This window comes from Bufo bufo, chromosome 2 (assembly GCF_905171765.1).
Source record: "Bufo bufo chromosome 2, aBufBuf1.1, whole genome shotgun sequence".
Classification (NCBI taxonomy): Eukaryota; Metazoa; Chordata; class Amphibia; order Anura; family Bufonidae; genus Bufo; species Bufo bufo.
The window spans coordinates 809,874,197-809,893,752 of NC_053390.1; the positions used below are offsets into that span (position 1 = coordinate 809,874,197).

The 19,556-nt window shown below is 48.6% G+C and overlaps 1 protein-coding gene across 1 annotated transcript in view; it reads left to right on the forward strand.

Moving 5' to 3' along the window:
• Window positions 1–19,218, forward strand: part of DNAAF9 (dynein axonemal assembly factor 9) — a 77,888-nt gene extending 58,670 nt beyond the window's left edge. The window contains exons 28-37 of the mRNA XM_040419331.1: window positions 10,863–10,988; window positions 11,093–11,130; window positions 11,225–11,360; window positions 13,724–13,810; window positions 15,264–15,370; window positions 16,112–16,186; window positions 16,578–16,783; window positions 16,865–16,930; window positions 17,950–18,043; window positions 18,553–19,218. Coding sequence (XP_040275265.1) covers window positions 10,863–10,988; window positions 11,093–11,130; window positions 11,225–11,360; window positions 13,724–13,810; window positions 15,264–15,370; window positions 16,112–16,186; window positions 16,578–16,783; window positions 16,865–16,930; window positions 17,950–18,043; window positions 18,553–18,665 — 1,048 coding nt within the window. The 3' untranslated portion in view covers window positions 18,666–19,218. The remainder of the gene's footprint in view (window positions 1–10,862; window positions 10,989–11,092; window positions 11,131–11,224; window positions 11,361–13,723; window positions 13,811–15,263; window positions 15,371–16,111; window positions 16,187–16,577; window positions 16,784–16,864; window positions 16,931–17,949; window positions 18,044–18,552) is intronic.
• The last annotated feature ends 338 nt before the right edge of the window (window positions 19,219–19,556 follow it).

Sequence of the window (19,556 nt, forward strand, 5' to 3'; positions counted from 1 at the left end):
GCCAGTCCTCTCCAAAACCCAGTGGCGAGGTTGGTTTCGCCACACATCTCCCCCCCCCCCAGGGAAGACTAACCAGATACCTGACCTCACGCCGGTCGGTACCTGAGTTAGTCTGGCAGCCCACCCACAACCCAATACTGGACCTGTTGCATTTGGTAGCCTGTCTCTGTCCAGTGAGTCCACCAAGGTTATGTTGGAAGCTGGTACTCCCGGTCTCTGTGTTGCTCCCTGGCTTGGAGTGGAGGTTGCTTTGTGGGCAGGTATCAGCGGTACTCTGCCCTGGTGCCAGCGCTACCACGGAAGAAGCCTGGTTGGAGCCTGGTTGTTGGAGGGGGAGACCGACTGTCTCTACCCCCTGTGCTGTAAGTGCAGAGACCACGGTCCCATCTGCACTGTTGTGGGGCTTACTGTCTCCCCCTGGTGCGTTAAGCTGCCGCTGGGGAGAGGGGGTAACGAGCTCCTCTCCTATACATACTTCCAGCCGCTGGGGAGGGCGACCGACCGTCTCCGCTCCCAATACAGTGTCCTGCTGCTGGGGAAAGGAGACTGGGCTCTCTATTCCCTGCTGGACACTCTGCCGCTGGGGGACAGGACCGACTGTCTCTGCCCCCTGTAACTCCGCCTGCCGCTGGGGAAAGGAGACTGGGCTCCCAATCCCCAATAATTCATACGGCCGCTGGGGAATGGAGACTGGGCTCCCAATTCCCAAAAAATCATGCTGCTGCTGGCGGGCAGGAACAACTACCTCTGCCCCCTGTAACTCAGCCTGCCGCTGGGGAGGGAGGACGCTACTCTCCTCTCCCTGCATTTCACACTGCCTTCCCGGCATATCACTCTGCTGCTGGGGGGCAGGAACAACTACCTCTGCCCCCTGTAACTCAGCCTGCCGCTGGGGAGGGAGGACGCTGCTCTCCTCTCCCTGCACTTCACACTGCCGCTGGGGAATGGAGACTGGGTTTGTCACCTTACTGTCCTGCTGAGCCTTCTCACTGGCGTGGAACAGCTGCTGGTAGCCCTGTTCCAACTCCATCTCCCGGGTCACCAGGTGGACCAGGTCCTGCTCAATCTCATGAGTGTCGTCCCAGTCATACCTGCTCTCCCTCCATTCCAAGAGATCATGGAACCGGGCTTGTGTAGGGCTCCCAAACTCCAGCTCTGAAAAAGTCTCCCATAACAAGCCAGGACCATCAAACTCCTCTCCCTCCGGCTTGTCATGCTCAGCTGTCCTGGGTAGGTACTGTGCCCCATACCACCAGAGCGCCTGGTAGGCATCTTCCAGCCACAGCTCCCGCCATGCTAGGAGTTCCAATTCCTTTACCCATTCCTCCCGGGGCTGCTCTCCCAGGAAGGGCATCCGCAGGGCTACTCGCTTCTGCAACCGCTGGTCTTCCGTGGGGAGTCTCTCATCCTGCATATACTCCACAATACCCAGTACCTGGTACCAGATGCCTTTGCGGACTGCATCACGGTCATCCATGACACCCTCATCGTACTCCACTGCTGTTTCCATTCTGGTGCTGTCAGGGTCGCTGTACTGGGACATACGTTGCCCTCAAATTGTAATTCCAGGGAATGATGTTTCTTTGTAGCTGTCCTTCTGGGCTGTGGGAACGATCCCACTGCTGCCACCAATGTAACGGACCGTTTCAGCAGACAAGGGGTTAAAATCCGTTTAGGCGATAAGCCCCTTTCTGAGAGACAGGCACAGCTACTGCAGGATACACCAAACTCCCGAACTGGATACAAAGTAGCACTCCAAACTGGAACCTCACGAATAGCTGCTAGCAGACAAACAGGAATCAGCTTACACCTCTGGCAATCAGCCTCTAACAGCATACAGCGGATCCCCCCAATAACGAGACAAGGCTCCGTGTTGAGGGTCAAGCAGTGGTCTGACTGTACTTCACGTACAGCCTCTTTTATTCATAAACCATACAACACATACAATGTAACTACAGCAACCAATCGTTCACGCCCCCAGAGGACCAGAATGAAGACTGTGACATAGGACAACATATCCCCACAATGCATCATGGTCTCCTCCTCTCTGTCCCGGAGACAACCTGAGGAGCAATCCAATTATCTCTCAGGACAAAAGGGAGATCGCCAATACACATGTGAGGACAACAGAACAGACATCACCATTTTAAACACACAATGGCACAATAGAAACACACCCGCATATTCCTCCCAAGCTGACAAGTTACACTTATCATAAATTGTTACAACTTTGTGAGTTTACATTGGCCATACATATAACTTACATCAATTTAAACAGTATAACTTGGGGACAAACCTATCCAAAATTCACTTGAATAGGTTCAGGGGTTTAAAAGTTAGTATATGGCCCATAATCCTGGGGCAAGAGGCGGATAAACAAGCCTCTCCAAAACCCAGTGGCGAGGTTGGTTTTGCCACAACCCACAATACAGAAATCCTTAGTAAATCCCTGCGGGCGACCGATCATGTCTGGATTAAACTCCCTGACTTCTAATCTGTCCCATTTTATAGATTTATTGTTACAAGACTAAGTGACCCCTTCACCTTCTTCCTTGACGGACTCCATACAACTCATCGCTGAAATGAAAGCCTCATCTCCACCTGACACTTTCTCATTTTCTCACCAAAAATGTCATCTCCCAGTAAAACCAGATAGTAACACATCTCCTTATTTTCCAATCTGTTTTTATTTTCAGATTGCAGATTATTTTTTTTATTTTATTTCCTGAACTTGATTATGGGGCGGCCATCTTGCCTGAGCTGTTCTTAACAGGGTTTAGAAAGCATTAAGAAAAATGCTTTATGGCAGCACCATGGGCCGTACACCGACTTCACTGACTTCTATGGGAGAGTTTTTTCTAGGCATGAAGCGCTCCAAATGGTGGCCAATGCGACTTAGAATTTACGAATGGTGACTAGACACTGGGCACAGGAGATGATAGTTCTCTGCCCCGCCGCCGATCACCCTCATAGGCTTCAGGCTTAGTAGGCCTGAAGCCTATGAGGTAGTAAATACCCACGCAGGCGTGCGGGATGACGTAATCACGGCCGGCGCATGCGTGATGACATAATCACGCCCTTCCTGCAGCGGGACACAGTGAAGCGATGTGGCCGTAGATCAGAAGAGGTTGTGGCATCGCGAACACCGGCGAATGTGGGATACAGGTGAGTATCAGTTGTTTTTTTTTCACTGCCAAATTGGGGCCTTTACTAACAGGAAGGATAGCACTTTGGGGCATTACTCAATGGAAGCACTATGAGGGACACTGTGGGGGACATTACTACAGGAGGGGCACTGTGGGGGACATTACTACAGGAGGGGCACTGTGGGGGACATTACTACAGGAGGGGCACTGTGGGGGACATTACTACAGGAGGGGCACTGTGGGGGACATTACTACAGGAGGGGCACTGTGGGAGACATTACCACAGGAGGGACACTGTGGGGGACCTTACTACTGGAGGGACACTGTGGGGGACGTTACTACTGGAGCGACACTGAGGGACGTTACTACTGGAGGGACACTGAGGGACGTTGCTACTGGAGGAGCACTGTGAGGGACGTTGCTACTGGAGGAGCACTGTGAGGGACGTTAGTACTGGAGGAGCACTGTGAGGGACGTTACTACTGGAGGAGCACTGTGAGGGACGTTAGTACTGGAGGAGCACTGTGAGGGACGTTAGTACTGGAGGAGCACTGTGAGGGACGTTACTACTGGAGGAGCACTGTGAGGGACGTTACTACTGGAGGAGCACTGTGAGGGACGTTACTACTGGAGGAGCACTGTGAGGGACGTTACTACTGGAGGAGCACTGTGAGGGACGTTACTACTGGAGGAGCACTGTGAGGGACGTTACTACTGGAGGAGCACTGTGAGGGACGTTACTACTGGAGGAGCACTGTGAGGGACGTTACTACTGGAGGAGCACTGTGAGGGACGTTACTACTGGAGGAGCACTGTGAGGGACGTTACTACTGGAGGAGCACTGTGAGGGACGTTACTACTGGAGGAGCGCTGTGAGGGACGTTACTACTGGAAGGGTGCTGTGGGGGATGTTACTACTGGAGGGGCACTTTAGGGTTCATTACAACTGGAGGGGTACTGTGGGGGACATTACTACTGCAAGGGAACTGTGGGGGGCTTTACTGTTGAAAGTGCACTGTGGGGGACATTACTAGTGAAGAGGCACTTTGGGGGACATAACTGGCAGCATAATTGGGGCACTCTAGAGGAATTTTTGGTACAAGGGACAGTATAAGGGCCATTACTGGTGGCACTGGGGACTTTTAACACTGAGGCCCTATGGGGGGCATTACCAGGGCATTTTTTAATGATGGCACTATATTGGGCATTACTGGATGCACTGGGGGGCATTTTAATCTTGGGGCACTATAGAGGGATTTTTTTTGTGCATGGGCATTACTACTAGGGGCACTATAGTGGACATGGGGGGGCGGGTCCATCTTTCTGGCGTGAATCTCCCCGGGAGCACGCTGGCTCCGCCCCGGTCCTTGGGCAGTTTAACCCTTCCTGCACAGCCACTCTTTAAGGCCGGCACCAGTTTACCCTAGGTTTCTATCTGCAGGCACAATGTGCCTTAATATTGCAGTATTCAGCCCTTCCTTTCTCTTCTCCATTTGAGGCTAGGTCCTCACAAAAAAAAGTGCGCCATACAGATCCTGCCCTCCTCAGCCACACATCACCGCAGGATCACCCTGGCTGATGTACCAACTGGGTCTGTGCCCTATCCCGGACAGTGGAGGATTTCACACAGTTTCCCAATCGCACTCAATCGTTGGTTGATAATTCTCCACCTGCGCAAATCCAGTGAAGGACAACTGAAAGTTCCCAATCCACCCTCCTGGGTCGTTTGGTTAATAGAGCACCCTCTGCACAATCCGGTAAGCGGACCTTTAGTTCAAGTCCACCTCCGGGGTAGTTGGGTTGTTATATCAACACCGACACAGCCTGCAACAGCCCTGGGCTTGAGGCTGAGAGGTGGAACTGCACATGAGCGGGCCGAAGCAGGACATAATTCCTACTGGCTCACCTCCGCACCCCCACTCTTCATCCCAGGGTCACGCTCACACCCTCCCTCACTGGAGGGGTTAGTTCCGAGGGGGGGGGAGCAGTTATTCGGACTCTGACATGAATCCGGTTCAATCTTCCAAGATTACGTCCATGCTGGCCGGCGGTACAGGTGTATGCATTAACCCCTTGCTTAGGCGGTATTTGCACTTCTACTGGATACAGTACTTACCTTTATGTATTACCTCCTTCCTTAGGTGGACTGACCGCACTAGCACTGGTCTCAATGCCAGCCATAGCCGTCCCCCGTTCCGTAAGGGGCGGAATTGCAGTTCCGCTGGGCACAGTACTGGCAGTAGGCATTCTCACTGCTGTTGCAGTGTTTACGTATGCATTACCCCCTTACTGGGGTGGAATATTTGCACTTCCCACCGGGTACAGAACTCGTCATAGGCAAGTTCCTGCTGTGAGTGTTACCCCTTCGATAGGTGATGTATTTGCACTACCTCAGGTTACAGTACTTGCTGGATATGTTGCTCTCTATCATAGGTGGAGTGATTGCTCTGCCACTGAGTGCAGTGCTTACCGTAGGCATTACCCCCCTCCATAGGGTGGGTAATTACACTTCCATAGATTGCGGTTCTGACTATCGCGCTACCACCTTCCCTAACCGGGGGATTGCACTACTATTGGTTGCTATTCCATCTCTCATTCACCATCACATGCTTCCTGTGGCATTACCCTCTACAAATGATCTATTAACGGGGGAATCACTAAACATCTTTGCATGCTATAATTAAACTACGCCACGACACTAGATGCCTTGGCTTCCTTCACAGGTGGTCCGTGGCAACAGTCGGTACCCGCTGGTGCCTGGTACTCTCCATCTAGTGGAATACGGATACTGCCACTGGATACTATGGCTACTCCCATACTGTATCCTTCTTTTCTTCCGGCACTGGTTGGGGACACAAAAGGGGGGTCACCCAGCGACACTTCTGGGTCCTAGAGACCCCCCCCCATCCCCATGAGCCTCCATTGTTCAGGTCAGTCACATTACACAGAATACTGTAATCACGATTCAGCAAGCAGAGTATTCCACTGACTCTGGACGCTTCGTCTACCACTCTTCCTTATCTAGGTGAGGGTGTTATGCTGGCACTCTGCAGTGACTACTACAACGGGTTCTCCTTCGCAGGGGAAGTCTTCACGCTAGAGCAGGATGATCGTAATCGCTGTAGTGAGGCAGCCCCCTCAGGTAGGGGTTCTACCCTGGCATTGCTTCGGCGGTTGCTCCTGTTCAGCGCCCTTTTCAGGTGGAGGGTTTAGGGTTAGCTCTACTAACTGGGACAGCATGGTACCATGACTTCTACTGGATGTCCTCAGGCCTCCCCCTCAGTTTTACGTTGGCGGAGCATGCGGTAGCTCCTACTGCACAAGGGGTGTTTGCGTCACCATTACATGCGAGGGTTCCTACTGCACAGCTCTTTCGTCAGGTGACGGATTCTTCTAACACGAGAATCAGTGGCCTCTACGGTGTGGCCTCCTCCTCAGCTGGAGTATGGCGTGAGCATTACTCTTGTGGCTTCCCTTGTATGGCCTCATCTTTAGGCGGAGTATTGCATTACCACTAGATTCTGAAGAGCGCCAGTCTCAGATGGGAATGGGCTTTAGCATATTTCTGGTTTACACTACCGATAAGGGACCGTTGCTCTGACAACCGTTGTGCTTCTGTCATCAACTCGGGCGTGGTGATGGCGCATTTGCCATTGCTGATCAGCACCTACCTACGAGTGCGTTCTACTGGGTAGCTTACACTGGGTTCACACCTGAGCGTGCTGTATGGAGCGCTCTGTATGCGCGATTTTATCGGGCGTTTACTATTCGCGGCCAGCAACAAGCAAACGCCCATTGTCACACGTTCCCGGAAATCTATGTACGGGAACGCGCGACAATATGCCCCAAAGAAGCTCCTGTACTTCTTGGGGCGTAGGGTGTTTTACAGCGCCTTAATTACTGTGATGCTGTACAAGGAATGGGCATCACAGTGCGCATGCGCCGGCCGATGGACTGAGTGCGCAGGCGCGGGATCTCGGCGAAACATGAAGTAAGTAGATGGGCGGTCAGAGGGAAAGGATGGGCGGGCAGAGGGAAAGAATGGGCAGGGGGAAGCAACGATAAGGCTGAGCTAGCTGGGCACCTACGAGGTTAATGCCGCCCCTGGGCACTTGCGAGCCCTCATTTGCATATGCTACTAAGATGTTTTTTGCTGGTTTTATAATTCCAGGATTGCTCATAAAGGTAAAGTTTTTATTAACTGTAAAGCTGCTAGAAAGCTATGGGAAGGGTTAAAAAAGTGAAACTTTGATGACAGACTCCCTTTAAATAAAATACATGGGGGCTACACAACACTTATCATTTTTCCCATTCATCAATTGATTTCCTAGACTTAAGTTTTTTTATAGAGCATCTGTCAGCAGTTCTGTACCTATGACAATGGCTGACCTGTTACATGTGCACTTGGCAGCTGAAGACATCTGTGTTGGTCCCATGTACAGTCGTGGCCAAAAGTTTTGAGAATTACATAAATATTGGAAATTGGAAAAGTTGCTGCTTAAGTTTTTATAATAGCAATTTGCATATACTCCAGAATGTTATGAAGAGTGATCAGATGAATTGCATAGTCCTTCTTTGCCATGAAAATTAACTTAATCCCAAAAAAACCTTCCCACTGCATTTCATTGCTGTCATTAAAGGACCTGCTGAGATCATTTCAGTAATCGTCTTGTTAACTCAGGTGAGAATGTTGACGAGCACAAGGCTGGAGATCATTATGTCAGGCTGATTGGGTAAAATGGCAGACTTGACATGTTAAAAGGAGGGTGATGCTTGAAATCATTGTTCTTCCATTGTTAACCATGGTGACCTGCAAAGAAACGCGTGCAGCCATCATTGCGTTGCATAAAAATGGCTTCACAGGCAAGGATATTGTGGCTACTAAGATTGCACCTCAATCAACAATTTATAGGATCATCAAGAACTTCAAGGAAAGAGGTTTAAATCTTGTTAAGAAGGCTTCAGGGCGTCCAAGAAAGTCCAGCAAGCGCCAGGATCGTCTCCTAAAGAGGATTCAGCTGCGGGATCGGAGTGCCACCAGTGCAGAGCTTGCTCAGGAATGGCAGCAGGCAGGTGTGAGCGCATCTGCACGCACAGTGAGGCGAAGACTTTTGGAAGATGGCCTGGTGTCAAGAAGGGCAGCAAAGAAGCCACTTCTCTCCAAAAAAAACATCAGGGACAGATTGATCTTCTGCAGAAAGTATGGTGAATGGACTGCTGAGGACTGGGGCAAAGTCATATTCTCCGATGAAGCCTCTTTCCGATTGTTTGGGGCATCTGGAAAAAGGCTTGTCCGGAGAAGAAATGGTGAGCGCTACCATCAGTCCTGTGTCATGCCAACAGTAAAGCATCCTGAGACCATTCATGTGTGGGGTTGCTTCTCATCCAAGGGAGTGGGCTCACTCACAATTTTGCCCAAAAACACAGCCATGAATAAAGAATGGCACCAAAACACCCTCCAACAGCAACTTCTTCCAACAATCCAACAACAGTTTAGTGAAGAACAATGCATTTTCCAGCACGATGGAGCACCGTGCCATAAGGCAAAAGTGATAACTAAGGGGCTCGGGGACCAAAACGTTGACATTTTGGGTCCATGGCCTGGAAACTCCCCAGATCTTAATCCCATTGAGAACTTGTGGTCAATCCTCAAGAGGCGGGTGGACAAATAAAAACCCACTAATTCTAACAAACTCCAAGAAGTGATTATGAAAGAATGGGTTGTATCAGTCAGGAATTGGCCCAGAAGGTGATTGAGAGCATGCCCAGTCGGATTGCAGAGGTCCTGAAAAAGAAGGGCCAACACTGCAAATACTGACTCTTTGCATAAATGTCATGTAATTGTCGATAAAAGCCTTTGAAATGTATGAAGTGCGTGTAATTATATTTCACTACATCACAGAAACAACTGAAACAAAGATCTAAAAGCAGTTTAGCAGCAAACTTTGTGAAAACTAATATTTGTGTCATTCTCAAAACTTTTGGCCACGACTGTACATATGTGCCCGCATTACTGAGAAAAATGGCGGTTTTATCATATGCAAATGAGCCTCTAGGAGCAACAGGGGCGTTGCCATTACACCTAGAGGTTCTGCTCTCTCTGCAACTGCCGCCCCCTCTGCACTTAGATTGACAGGACCAGGTGTGATCACGTTTACACTGCCTGGTCCTGTCAATCAAACTAGAGAGGACGCGGCAGTCCAGAGAGAGCAGACTCTAGGTGTAACGGTAACGCCCCCGTTGCTCCTAGAGGCTCATTTGCATATGATAAAACATCATATTTCTCAGCAATGCGGACACATATGAACATGGGACCAACACAGATGCCTTCAGCAGCCAAATGCACATGTAACAGGTCAGCCAGTGTCATAGATGCAAAACTGCTGACAGATGCCCTTTAAACAGATTTTGGCAGCAAGCAGCACGCTAAATGGTTACAGAACACAACATTTGGACAAACAAGCAAATCAGAAAAAAATTGAATTTCAGAAATGGATTTTATTTCTCTTTCTATGTTGTTTTTTGCGCTAAAGATTCTTCGCTTAGGACGACCCCCGAACCTCTTCTGACATCAGCTTGTATAATGGTGAAAGTAAAATCTTCATCTCGATATCACTATGACTCGGGCAATATGGAGATTGTGCCTCTACTTGTGTGATGTTCAGTATAGTGGGAGACACTGAGCACGTGGCAGTAATGTGCAGGCGGCTCCCTCCATTACACGTTACATACTACAGCAGGGAACCTTACTGGATTCTTGGCTTTAGCAGAGTTCTATGAAATGTTGTGTTTGTTTCTTCATTTTTTGGTGAACTGTAAGTTTTCTAATCATTTTTCAAATTTGAATGTAAGTTTTGCTGAAGGATGCATTTGCACGCCCCGCAGGAGTTCTGTTGTCAGCGCTGATCCTGACCGTTCATCCGATCCAGTATCCGAATGTTTGTAATAATGCTTGCTATTTAAAGGGGTTGTCCCACCAAAAATATTCTACATTTTTCAAACCAGCCCCTGGATCTGAATACTTTTGTAATTGCATGTAATTAAAAATGTAGTACAGCCGCTGAGTTATTCACTGAGATCTATCTGTATAGCGCCCCCTGCTGTTTGCTCTTTTTGGTAAATTTCTCTGTCCTGCTTACTGAGATGAAGCACATGCTCATATCCGTCCTTCAGCTGTAGCAGACAGGACATGCTCCCCTGAGAAAGGACACACTGGGCTTTTTCTGTTGGTGACTTATCCTCAGGATAGGCCACCATTATCTGATCGGCGGGGTCCGACACCCTGCCCTCCTCCTGACCACCTGTTCTGCTGTAGCTCCAGGACTGTTCAGCTCCTTCCGTGGTGGACAGAGCTGGTTACCAGTCACTTCAGTGGGGGCAGCGCTGCAGTAACCAGCTCCATTCACTTCACCGTGGACATAGCTGTAAAGTTCTGGAACTACTGCAGAACAGCTCATCAGAAAAGCACTGGGTGTCAAACCCCCACCAACCAGATATCGATGGGTTTTCTTGAGAATAGGCCATCAAAATAAAAAGACTGGAAAATCCCTTTAATTCCTTGCCTGTGGCTGTGCTGGTGCTGTCAGTAGTGGATGCAGGGTCCTGATCACAGTGCATTCTTATGGTGGGGCCCTGAGCTCTGCCAGCAGTGCCCGGCCGCTGACAGCTCTTCTTATACTTAATTGTCACCTCCATGTCTCCACTCGTCTCTTCTAGATACGCAGACGTCATTGATGTAGTGCAGGCAGTGCAGACTCACGTGGACCCTCTCGTCAAGTCCTCCTTCGTCATTGGCACTGTGAGCACTTGTGTGGATCCTCTAAGCTGCATCATGGAGCACAGGTAGGGCCCCGCTCCCCAGGACTATGTGGAAGGGCAGGCTCATCTCCTGCACAGTTAGAAAATCTAAATCAGCTAATAATTCTTCCTTTCCTTTATTTTTCTAGGTTCTCTTTCCCTAAATTCCTGGAACAGTGTTCCCAAGGTACTTCTCTCATTATCCGTGACTTTACATATCAGCCGCACATACAGGTCAGTGGTGATATCATTCATACGTCATGTCTGTGTGTTTCCTATAGGTATTGTCAGCAACATCGTGTTCACAAGCCTGACCTCGGAGCAAAGGCACCCATCCCTAGCACTCGCCCAGAAGCTGCTCCGCACTGTCAACCCCGGGGCGGCCTTTATTCTAGCAGAGAAGGGAGTGATCACCAGGTAACCATCCCAGCACAGCGGATGTAGTAGGAGACTGCACGTCCCGGGGCGGCCTTTATTCTAGCAGAGAAGGGAGTGATCACCAGGTAACCATCCCAGCACAGCGGATGTAGTAGGAGACTGCAAGTCCTGGGGCGGCCTTTATTCTAGAGAAGGGAGTGATCACCAGGTAACTATCCCGGCACAGCGGATGTAGTAGGAGACTGCAAGTCCTGGGGCGGCCTTTATTCTAGCAGAGAAGGGAGTGATCACCAGGTAACCATCCCGGCACAGCGGATGTAGTAGGAGACTGCAATTCCTGGGGCGGCCTTTATTCTAGCAGAGAAGGGAGTGATCACCAGGTAACCATCCCAGCACAGCGGATGTAGTAGGAGACTGCTAGTCCTGGGGCGGCCTTTATTCTAGAGAAGGGAGTGATCACCAGGTAACCATCCCAGCACAGCGGATGTAGTAGGAGACTGCAAGTCCTGGGGCGGCCTTTATTCTAGCAGAGAAGGGAGTGATCACCAGGTAACCATCCCGGCACAGCGGATGTAGTAGGAGACTGCAAGTCCTGGGGTGGCCTTTATTCTAGCAGAGAAGGGAGTCATCACCAGGTAACCATCCCGGCACAGCGGATGTAGTAGGAGACTGCAAGTCCTGAGGTGGCCTTTATTCTAGCAGAGAAGGCAGTGATCACCAGGTAACCATCCCGGCACAGCAGATGTAGTAGGAGACTGCAAGTCCTGGGGCAGCCTTTATTCTAGCAGAGAAGGGAGTGATCACCAGGTAACCATCCCGGCACAGCGGATGTAGTAGGAGACTGCAAGTCCTGGGGTGGCCTTTATTCTAGCAGAGAAGGGAGTGATCACCAGGTAACCATCCCGGCACAGCGGATGTAGTAGGAGACTGCAAGTCCTGGGGTGGCCTTTATTCTAGCAGAGAAGGAAGTGATCACCAGGTAACCATCCAGGCACAGCGGATGTAGTAGGACACTGCACGTCCTGGGGCGGCCTTTATTCTAGCAGAGAAGGAAGTGATCACCAGGTAACCATCCCGGCACAGCGGATGTAGTAGGAGACTGCAAGTCCTGGGGCGGCCTTTATTCTAGCAGAGAAGGAAGTGATCACCAGGTAACCATCCCGGCACAGCGGATGTAGTAGGAGACTGCAAGTCCTGGGGTGGCCTTTATTCTAGCAGAGAAGGGAGTGATCACCAGGTAACCATCCAGGCACAGCGGATGTAGTCGGAGACTGCAGGTCCTGGGGCGGCCTTTATTCTAGCAGAGAAGGCAGTGATCACCAGGTAACCATCCCGGCACAGCGGATGTAGTAGGAGACTGCAAGTCCTGGGGCAGCCTTTATTCTAGCAGAGAAGGGAGTGATCACCAGGTAACCATCCCGGCACAGCGGATGTAGTAGGAGACTGCAAGTCCTGGGGCGGCCTTTATTCTAGCAGAGAAGGAAGTGATCACCAGGTAACCATCCAGGCACAGCGGATGTAGTAGGAGACTGCAGGTCCTGGGGCGGCCTTTATTCTAGCAGAGAAGGAAGTGATCACCAGGTAACCATCCCGGCACAGCGGATGTAGTAGGAGACTGCAAGTCCTGGGGCAGCCTTTATTCTATCAGAGAAGGGAGTGATCACCAGGTAACCATCCCGGCACAGCGGATGTAGTAGGAGACTGCAGGTCCTGGGGCGGCCTTTATTCTAGCAGAGAAGGAAGTGATTACCAGGTAACCATCCAGGCACAGCGGATGTAGTAGGAGACTGCAAGTCCTGAGGTGGCCTTTATTCTAGGGAAGGGAGTGATCACCAGGTAACCATCCCGGCACAGCGGATGTAGTCGGAGACTGCAAGTCCTGGGGCGGCCTTTATTCTAGCAGAGAAGGCAGTGATCACCAGGTAACCATCCCGGCACAGCGGATGTAGTAGGAGACTGCTTGTCCTGGGGCGCCCTTTATTCTAGCAGAGAAGGGAGTGATCACCAGGTAACCATCCCGGCACAGCGGATGTAGTAGGAGACTGCAAGTCCTGGGGCGGCCTTTATTCTTGGGAAGGGAAGTGTCTATGATGTCCTGTAGCCATATTCTTTCTAAATGGTGCCATACCCTGGAACTATTTATAACCGCCACATACCCTGGTTTATTTAAGGGAAGGGGCCACCAGGTAACAAACTCTTGTGGTGGGTTTATTTTGAAGACTGGAAGGTGTCGACATCTACCATACACAGCTGCTGGCTGAAGGGTTGTCCAATATATATATAAAAAAAAAATGGAACCTATTAGATTAGTAGTTAGACATACCGTCCGGAACCCCCTCCGCTTTATCACAGCCTCTGCGCAGATCTGTCCTAAAATGCCTCCTCTTTTCTTCCTCCTGCAGAAATGAGGACATTGAGCTGGTCCTGTCAGAAAGCGGCTTTTCCAGTCCTCCGATGTTAAGAACGCGACATTTGATGTACCCCGGATGGTGAGTCTAACCCTGGGGATCCCTCCCTTATTTCTGACTGCCTCTAATACTTTTGAAGGTCACTAACAAGAAATAGACTCTGAGACAAGATGCAATGGTGATCAGAGTATTGGCAGGTTCTGAATCTCCCCGACGGCAATCTCTGCTGGCTGTCTGAAGGGGTGGGGCATGACACAAGGACCCCGCCTACTCTGACCCTGCAGTAGACATAACACTAGAGTTTCAGTACAGCCTGGAGTGTTCTCGTAAGCCTTTTAGGACTGGCTTATATCATCATGAACAACGGCCTCTTCAAAATCCCACATATTATTCACCTTTAGATACAGGAGGACTACAGCCCCCAACGGGCATCCATGTCCCAATATTTGTAGGCCAAGTAGTCCCTGGTCAAAGAATGACATAGTTACCTGAAAGAGTATACATGCACACTGCGCTGCTCATTAATCGCACAGGTTTGATCTTAACGTGTCCATCTTTGTTTCCACTGGTGATCAGCAGCTGCTTAAGTTAGCCGCTTATCACATTCTCATCGTAACATTCTTTCCTATGCATGTCTATGGGGAAGATGGCCGTCAGCTAGACGACTCTTCATCAGTGAGATCCCTCTCCATAGAGACCCCTTATTTAACCTAGACGTTGCGTCAGGATCCACGTTTAGCCGATTTGGGAGGGGGTGTCACTGTGGTGTTTAGGGCCCTTATCGCCCCTCATTCTCTAGAACAGTGTTCCCCAGCCTGTAACTTTCTAACTCTTGAAAAACTACAATTCTGACCTGTGGCTATCAGGACATGACAGGAGTTGTCGTTTTGGAACAGTTGAGGATCACTGCTCCAGAAGACTATCCCTACAAGCCCTACATTTTTAGGTTAAGCTGAAAGTGTAGAACATATCAGAGGATTGCCTAAATAGCAGCCCCCTAACTGAATATTATCAGCAGACCCCACTACTAATGTGCCACGTCATCTGGACACATCACCCTTGTCCTTGAGGAGTAGTCCCCTCATTTCTAGGATGCATGATGGGAGTGAATGACCCGGCTACTTTCTGATGTCACGGTGTTAGGGGGTTGTTAGTTCAGCAATGCTGGTGGATTTTATTCCCAGATTCGGCCGTATGAATAGAGCGTTGCTTTACTTTATAACGGCCGCGTCCTCGTTCCCCGGGATTTCCTCGGAGTCCCCCAGGGGCTGCCTGACGGTGATGGACACACGTCCGCTGCTGTACATCTGATCCACTCCCTTCTCTGGATTAGCCTTGCCTTTACTAAGCTTGCAGCTGCCACATGGCGGGGGATGGGAACCTTCTCCGCGGTGTCTGCGCGCACAGGTTTTATCCTCGGCAGATCCGTCTTGAGACGCTGCAAGGCTCCAGAGTTTAATTAGCATAAAAAGAAAAGTTTTGTTAAGAAAATGCAGACGAGAAAGGAACGGAGTGTTTCTGTAATGTATTGCAGGTATGAAGGGAAATTCTCAGCTGGACCTGTCTCACCGAAGGTGGACCGTATCTGTCTGTGGTTCAGTCGGCCTCTGGAGAAGGCCCGCTTCATGACGAGGTGTAAAAGTGAGTAGACGGAAGAAGGGAACCTCACAACTGGGCAGAGGACCCAACACAGGGGCAGATTTACTGGTAATATTTGGATAGATATCACGGGCTGAGGCTGGAGGATACGTTTTTACACCACCGGTTGGTTGGCCTACTGTGCAGAAACATGTTGGCTCATTTTAAACCCATGCCCCTTTCCAGCCACGGCCCTTGTGGATGAGGTGCAAAAGGGTTTGAAACACATGATAGCTGTGGCACAGGGCATGTGCCCACAATTCAGGAGCACGTGCCTCGGTAAATCTCCGGCATTGTTCTGAGTCTTTCTCCTGCCATGCCTCACTGGTTCCATATTCTCTTTACCCTGGAATGGGCTCCGTATCGCCTCCTACTGGGTAGTGAGCAGCCAAGAGGAGTGGGGAAAGGAAAAGGACAGCTGCTGTAGGCTGATTTCTGCTCTGCTTGAGATGGAGGGAATACAATAAACTCCTCTAATCTGGCATTATTATGACCTGATAGTTGCCGGATTATTGGGTGTTCTGGATTACTGGACAGTCATTGAGAAACATGCAGATCTCCTAGACGGTGACATGCCAGATTAACGGATTTCTACAGTAATATAAATTAAACTTTGGGCTCCTGGACTTAATAGGGGACAAATACACATTTGACTTATACTGCTGTAAAGTAGTACTATAAATCCCAGCATGCCCTGTATCACAGTTGGACCATCCACGTAATATGTTGTTTTGATTTTTTTAGCCATCAAGTCCTCCATCAAGTCGTTCCCTTTTACAGGAAACATATATCACATCATGGGACGAGTGAAGTTCTCTGGTAAGTGACATTTCGTGTCCCCCCCCTGTATCTGCTGCCCCCCACTTGCTGCAGCTTGTATCTGGTATTGCTGCTCAGCTCCTTTGATGTAAATGGGGTTGATTTTTGATACCACGTACAACCTATGGACAAGTGTGCTGCACTTTTTCTTTTATTCGAAGGGGTTGCTATAGTATAATATACACGATGGCGCGTGACAGTGCTGCCCCCCCAACACATTTCCTGCCTAGTGTAGCAGGGCGAGGAATGTCAGATGATGATGTCATCAGAGAGAATTAAATAACCCAGCCCCCCATCAATTTCTAGATTGAAGGTACTAACGGGTGTACCGTCGGTTTCTGTCTCCCTGGTTTGTTGTTGCTGTAATAATCACATCTTTCTTCATTACTAGACTCGGAGCAGATGGTGGAGGTCTGTCACAACACCGTGACCAACTCTCTCAGTCTGATTCCATCGGTGGAAGGGCCGACACCTCCTCCTGATCCAAGACACGAGCTGAGAGACAACGTCCTACATCAGCAGTGTGTCCTGGTGTTCACAGGCTGCACCCTCCAAGAAGACGACCTGAAGGACTGGCTCCGGCAGTGTGCCAAGCAGGTGAGCCCGCTGCACCACTACATATAGTGAATATGGAGGAGTCAGGTATTAACTCATTATCTGCTGCTCACTGTCTCCTAGAAACCTCAGAAAAAAGCATTAAGAACAAGAAGATCATTATCCGTACAGGAGATGCGGAACATACACGTAAGGCTGGATCTCTCAGCTTCCTCATATCTGTCCTATCTATTATCTATCTATTATCTATCTATTATCTATCATCTATCTATCTATTATCTATCTATCTATCTATCTATTATCTATCTATCTATTATCTATCTATCTATCTATCTATCTATCTATCTCCTATCTATCTATTATCTCCTATCTATCTATCATTTATCTATCTATCATCTATCTATCTATCTATTATCTATCTATCTATTATCTATCTATTATCTATCTATCTATTATCTATCTATTATCTATCTATTATCTATCTATCTATCTATCTATCTATCTATTATCTATTATCTATCTATCTATCTATCTATTATCTATCTATCTATTATCTATCTATCTATCTATCTCCTATCTATCTATCTATCTATTATCTCCTATCTATCTATCATTTATCTATCTATCTATCTATCATCTATCATCTATCTATCTATCTATTATCTATCTATCTATTATCTATCTATTATCTATCTATCTATCTATCTATCTATCTATTATCTATCTATCTATTATCTATCTATTATCTATCTATCTATCTATCTCCTATCTATCTATCTATCTATCTATTATCTATCTATTATCTATCTATCTATCTATCTATTATCTATCTATTATCTCCTATCTATCTATCATCTATCTATCTATCTATTATCTATCTATCTATCATCTATCATCTATCATCTATCTATCTATCTATCTATTATCTATCTATCTATCTATCTATCTATCTATCTCCTATCTATTATCTATCTATTATCTATCTATCAATCATCTATCATCTATCTATTATCTATTTATCTATTATCTATCTATTATCTATCTATCTATTATCTATCTATCTATTATCTATCTATTATCTATCTATCTCATATCTATTATCTATCTATCTATTATCTATCTATCTATCTATCTATCTATTATCTATCTCCTATCTATCTATCCATCTCCTCTCTATCTATCACTCTTCTGGTTTCTTGTACCTATAGGCAAGGCGACACTTGGATCCTCTTCCTGAGGGATATTTCTACAATGGAACTCAGTTTGTGAATTTCCTTGGAGAAAAGATGGATTGCCATCCACGTATCCTTATACCGTACACTTGAGCACTTATCTGATAATAGTGGTAGTTTTGATGATGGGGGTTATCTTCATTAGACCGTGGATATGTCATGATCTGTAGTGGGACACAGTGAGCCCCATCATAGAACCTCATTTTATTGATGTGCCCCTTTTATATGCCCTATTAATGTATGGAGAGGGAACTGTACACATAAACTCATTAAAGGGGATGTCCTAAGATTTCAACCATTCCACAAGATAGGGGATAAGTATCTCATCAGAAAGGGGGGTCCCGGGTCCCCCACATTAATAGGCCGGTGGTCATGCATACACACTGCCTACATCTCTTGGCGACCTCATGGATGTGAATAGAGTTGCACTGTGCATGCTCGAACGCTGCTCCATACGTTCAGGGGACTTGGGACCCCTCCTTCTCATGAGCAGTGGGGGTCCCAGCTAGTCGGTGCCATCATGCTGTTATTAGGGCAGCCCAGTTGACTTGAGACTTGTCCTTGACTCCCGGCCCTCAGTAATGGATCAGTTTATATACGATTATGTCATTGAGGCAAACAACGAGATTGAGAAGTACAATGGCGAGCTGGAGCAGCAGGAGTACTATGACGTCTTTGGACAGAAGCTGTGAGAGCGCTGCCGTCTCATTGATGTAGGGTTCAGCATCACCAGCTATTAGTGCCGCAGCGACCATCTGTGCGCCGCGGTTCCCTCCTGTACAGATGTGATTAGTCTTCTCCCACAATCTGCTTCATATTCGGGGATGGGGGGGCAGTTGTAAATCAATTTGCACCTTATGTGTTCGGTCTGTTCACAAGAGCGCGGCAGCTGAGAGCCAATTACCCGGCGTATGTCAGGTTGTAATGATCCACTTAGTCACTGTGGGCCTTACAGTAAAGGCCGTCATAGCCGATGGTGGATCCTGTGGCTCGGAGTGCAGGATGCTCTTTGTCTTGGGTCTCGGAAGTTGTGCGGCTACCTTCTTGATCTCCATGCACTCCTCCTGTCCAGTAGTTGAGATTTTGACTAGATGAGATGCGTGTGCGTCTTCCATCCTTTTGTATCAAGCCCACATCTATATGTCCTATCACATTTAAAGGGGTTTTGCCATCTCAGACAATGGGGGCATATCACTAGGATCCGCACCTACAATGAGAACGCAGCGGGGAAATGAATGGAGGGCACACTGCGCATGCGCGGCCGCCCTTCATTCATTTCTATTGGGTCGCCGAAAATAGCCGAGCGCTGGCTCAGCTATTTCCGTCTGCCCCATAGAAATGAATGGGAGCAGGGGCCTGGAAAATCCGGGGTCCTCCAGCCACAGCCCTCCCCGCTCCGTTCTCGTTCACCTCTGGGACCCGCACCTATCAGACAATGGGGGCATATCCTAGCGATATACCCCCATTGTCTGAGATGGGAATACCCCTTTAGGCAATATCCATGATAATTAAGGGGACGCTCAAGCCTCGTGTACAGTATTGTTTCCCTGTTAGCTCCTCGTTAGAGGATTGTATAAGCCATT